Source organism: Homarus americanus, unplaced genomic scaffold (genome assembly GCF_018991925.1).
Source record: "Homarus americanus isolate GMGI-L3 unplaced genomic scaffold, GMGI_Hamer_2.0 scaffold25827, whole genome shotgun sequence".
NCBI lineage: Eukaryota > Metazoa > Arthropoda > Malacostraca > Decapoda > Nephropidae > Homarus > Homarus americanus.
The window spans coordinates 655,261-655,749 of NW_024738300.1; the positions used below are offsets into that span (position 1 = coordinate 655,261).

The 489-nt window shown below is 48.3% G+C and overlaps 1 protein-coding gene across 1 annotated transcript in view; it reads left to right on the forward strand.

Moving 5' to 3' along the window:
- LOC121873902 (glutamate receptor ionotropic, kainate 3-like) overlaps positions 1-199 on the forward strand; it is a 21,589-nt gene extending 21,390 nt beyond the window's left edge. Inside the window, exon 12 of the mRNA XM_042377780.1 lies at positions 107-199. Within this exon, the coding sequence (XP_042233714.1) occupies positions 107-199 (93 nt within the window). The remainder of the gene's footprint in view (positions 1-106) is intronic.
- Positions 200-489: the final 290 nt, after the last annotated feature.

The window sequence follows — 489 nt, forward strand, 5'->3', positions numbered from 1 at the left end:
TTTATCACCAATCTCCTCCGTCGCTCTCAATTGCCACCAAACCTGCCGTCGCTGCTCCGTCAATGGTCACTTTTGCTCGGGGTATGCTTTACTGCTTCACACTCAGCCGCCAGAGTCCACCGCTCTCATCCTGCTATTAGCCAGGGCATATGCTAAATTAAAAACCAAGAGAGGTGTTGTGCTTGCGCCACCGACCTGATCTGTATGGCATTCGTAGCCCGGCCCCGACTGCCGGCTCCCCCTCCCAGCTTGCCTACTATACCTCCGACGTTGGAGTTGGCGCCAAACAAGCAGCAAACTGCTGTTACGCCGAGCACTGACTATTCATCCTGGCTTTAAACTTCTATAATGCATCTTCTATAGCCTAATGTAAGTAACCATCGCATCCACAGAGCGCAATATGCCTGATGCAATGGTATGATTTCTTAGGTTTTGTGCTAATTAAGTATATTCCTGACGCTTATTATTGTAACACTAAATAGGGATAAT